The sequence below is a fragment of the Ceratina calcarata genome, unplaced genomic scaffold (assembly GCF_001652005.2).
Source record: "Ceratina calcarata isolate Rehan_Ccalc_2016 unplaced genomic scaffold, ASM165200v1 scaffold704, whole genome shotgun sequence".
In the NCBI taxonomy this organism is placed as follows: domain Eukaryota; kingdom Metazoa; phylum Arthropoda; class Insecta; order Hymenoptera; family Apidae; genus Ceratina; species Ceratina calcarata.
Window position 1 is genome coordinate 21,313 of NW_017178307.1, and position 2,666 is coordinate 23,978.

The 2,666-nt window shown below is 39.6% G+C and overlaps 2 protein-coding genes across 2 annotated transcripts in view; both read left to right on the forward strand.

Annotated features, from left to right (window-relative positions):
- LOC113464969 (uncharacterized) overlaps nt 1-336 on the forward strand; it is a 1,609-nt gene extending 1,273 nt beyond the window's left edge. Inside the window, exon 3 of the mRNA XM_026817833.1 lies at nt 303-336. Coding sequence (XP_026673634.1) covers nt 303-336 — 34 coding nt within the window. The remainder of the gene's footprint in view (nt 1-302) is intronic.
- Nucleotides 337-1,338: 1,002 nt separating this feature from the next.
- On the forward strand, nt 1,339-2,306 carry LOC113464970 (uncharacterized; the record flags this gene model as incomplete). Its single annotated transcript, XM_026817834.1, has 2 exons — nt 1,339-1,413; nt 1,810-2,306. Coding segments are annotated over exons 1-2 (572 nt in total), but the record flags the coding sequence as incomplete, so codon positions are not given.
- Nucleotides 2,307-2,666: the final 360 nt, after the last annotated feature.

The following is a 2,666-nucleotide window of genomic DNA, read 5'->3' on the forward strand; positions in this document are numbered from 1 at the left end:
TAAGTAGATCGTTAGGAAATTAGACTTGACAGCCAGTCATTCATTAATGAACACACAAGACCATGGACAGATATATCGAGGTACAAACCATTCATATTAAAGCAAAATAAAACAAGAATAAAATCTTGACATCACTCAACATTTCGAAGATAGTAGTTGGAAATAGTGGATGAATTATAGGATTGAGCAGGTAGAGCAAACCAGCTCAGAAAGCGAATAACAGCGGAAGTCAAGAGCGTAACTCGCAATTGATAACAACAAATATATGAGTAGTAATTTAAGGTTATGTCGCGCATTTACAGCACACTAGTGAGCATCGTATTCAAGATGCATTGATAGGCTGGAACCAGCCAGTCACAATACCAGGGTCATGTTATTGGTTTCATAGATTCAACGTCATTTCGTGTAGCAAATTAGCAGAGAGAACGCCTGCGTAGTAGAGGAGATAGCTCCTATTGGCTCATATAAGCCAATCGCAAGCATGTCGTAATATTATTGGCTAAAATAGCCATGATGCGAAATTGCATAAGCTGGCGCGAGTTACAAAAGACTTAACACGTATGGTATCTCTAGTCCAATGAGTAAAGTTATAATGGATTATTTAGATAGATATTAATATAAAGGAATCATTATTATGGAAAAGATTGGAAATATAAGAATTAAGAATGCAAGTTTCTGTGTTACTGAGAATAGCCAAATGTTCAATAGGGAAATGCGATTTAACTGCACAGTACTTTGCACTGACATATCACGGTACCTTCCAATTATAAGAATGTTACAATGATCCGTAAATATATGATACACAATGTTTTAATAACTAAAGTTAATTAAAATTTGGAGTTGACTTACACGATGTAGATTGAAGATAAGATGAAAAGGTGCCACATTGTTTTAGGTTATGTCGCACAGTTAGATGGAAGTAACACGCCGAGATTTTATATTTATCCTTAAGAGCACAGAAATATTCCTGAGAATAATAATTGGGAATAATGAATGAATTATATAATTGAACTGGCGAAATAAACCAACTCAGAGAGCAAAATAACAGTAAAAGTCAAGAGCGTCACTCACTATCGATAGCCACGCGTATAGAGGTAATATTTTTAGGTTATGTCGCGCGTTTGCGGCAAACTAGTGCGCATCGTATTCGTAATGCTTCGATAGGTTGGAACCAGCCAATCACGATGCCAGGGTAATGTTATTGGTGTCATAGATTCTAGGTCATATCGTAAAACCTATTAGCAGGAGGGGCGCCTGCGCAGTAGATGAAATAGCTCCTATTGGAACATATAAACCAATCGTAAGCATGTCGTAATATTATTGGTTGGAATAGCCATGATGCGGAATTGCATCGGTTGGCGCGAGTTACAAAAGGCTAAAGTGTATGGTGTCTCTAGTCCAGTGAATAAAGTTGTAATAGGTTATTTAACACGTTGAGCGTCACGCTGATTTTTAAGTAAGTGCCCGTCAAGCCACGCGCTCCGCTTAGATACGCTGAAACACGCGGTGTCAGCCACTGGTGGCTGACGCGGCCTAAACGGAAAGTCTAGTGTCAGCCACCGATGGCTGACGTGTCGCTCAACGTGTTAAAAGGATATAAATATATAGGAGTCATTATTATGGAGAAAATTAGAAATATAAGAATTAAGAATGCGAGTTTCAGCGTTACGTGAACTTATCGAATCGATGACAGAAAATGGTCGAATAAAGCAGCCTCGATTATCGATCGGTATTAGATCATCGATTATAGCTCGAATCGCCCGGCTAGAGGGACTTAAATATTCGGTATGAAGACGATTTGTATATGAGGATGCCGGACACTCAGTTAAAGGATTTTTCTGGCAAGAGATAGAAACAGCATTTGATAGTCGTGTACTTACTGGCGCAGTTATAAATGTCACGTATATCGAGCCTCGAAATTTTCTTGAAGATGCGAAAGATGTGGTGCTGCAGCACGTACAAACGGCTCTTGAAAAACACGGAGCGCTGAAAGTGAACGGTGTGTTCAACGGCCGATTCGTGGCAAATAACAAACACGCTAACAAATGTGTGAACACTAAAAACGTGGAGTTATTCCAAATGTCTGATCTGCAAGAGTGGTACAATCGATCTGTTGTCGATACGATATTGTCGAGTTTGGAGGAATTTCAAGAACGCGATAGCGGTTGGGCATTACAACAAATATTGGATCTGACTATCAATGTAAATAAATATAATCCCATGCACGCAGGGTGCTACTTTAAAATACCGCAAAACATCCGGTACAAGAGGGCAACAATCACTATCGAATCTGGAGACAATGCATGGTATGCGTGGGCAGTAGTAGCGGCTCTCTATCCCGTTGCGAGACACACAGAGCGACCCTCGTCATATCCTCGTTACAACACCGTGTTAAATTTTGGCAACATCGACTTTCCAATCTCTCTCAATCAAATCCGATTGTTTGAGAGACTGAATGACGTTTCCATTAACGTATAAGGTATTGAAGATCATCATTATCTGATTGCACCACTATATCTGACTAGCGAGAAGAAGAACCGCCATGCCAACTTGCTGTATTTGGAGAATCATCAAAACAGTACAATCCCAGGACATTTCGCATGCATCAAGTATCTCTCTCGGCTAGTTAGTAGCCAATTAAGTAAGAAGAAGAGCAAGAAATTCAT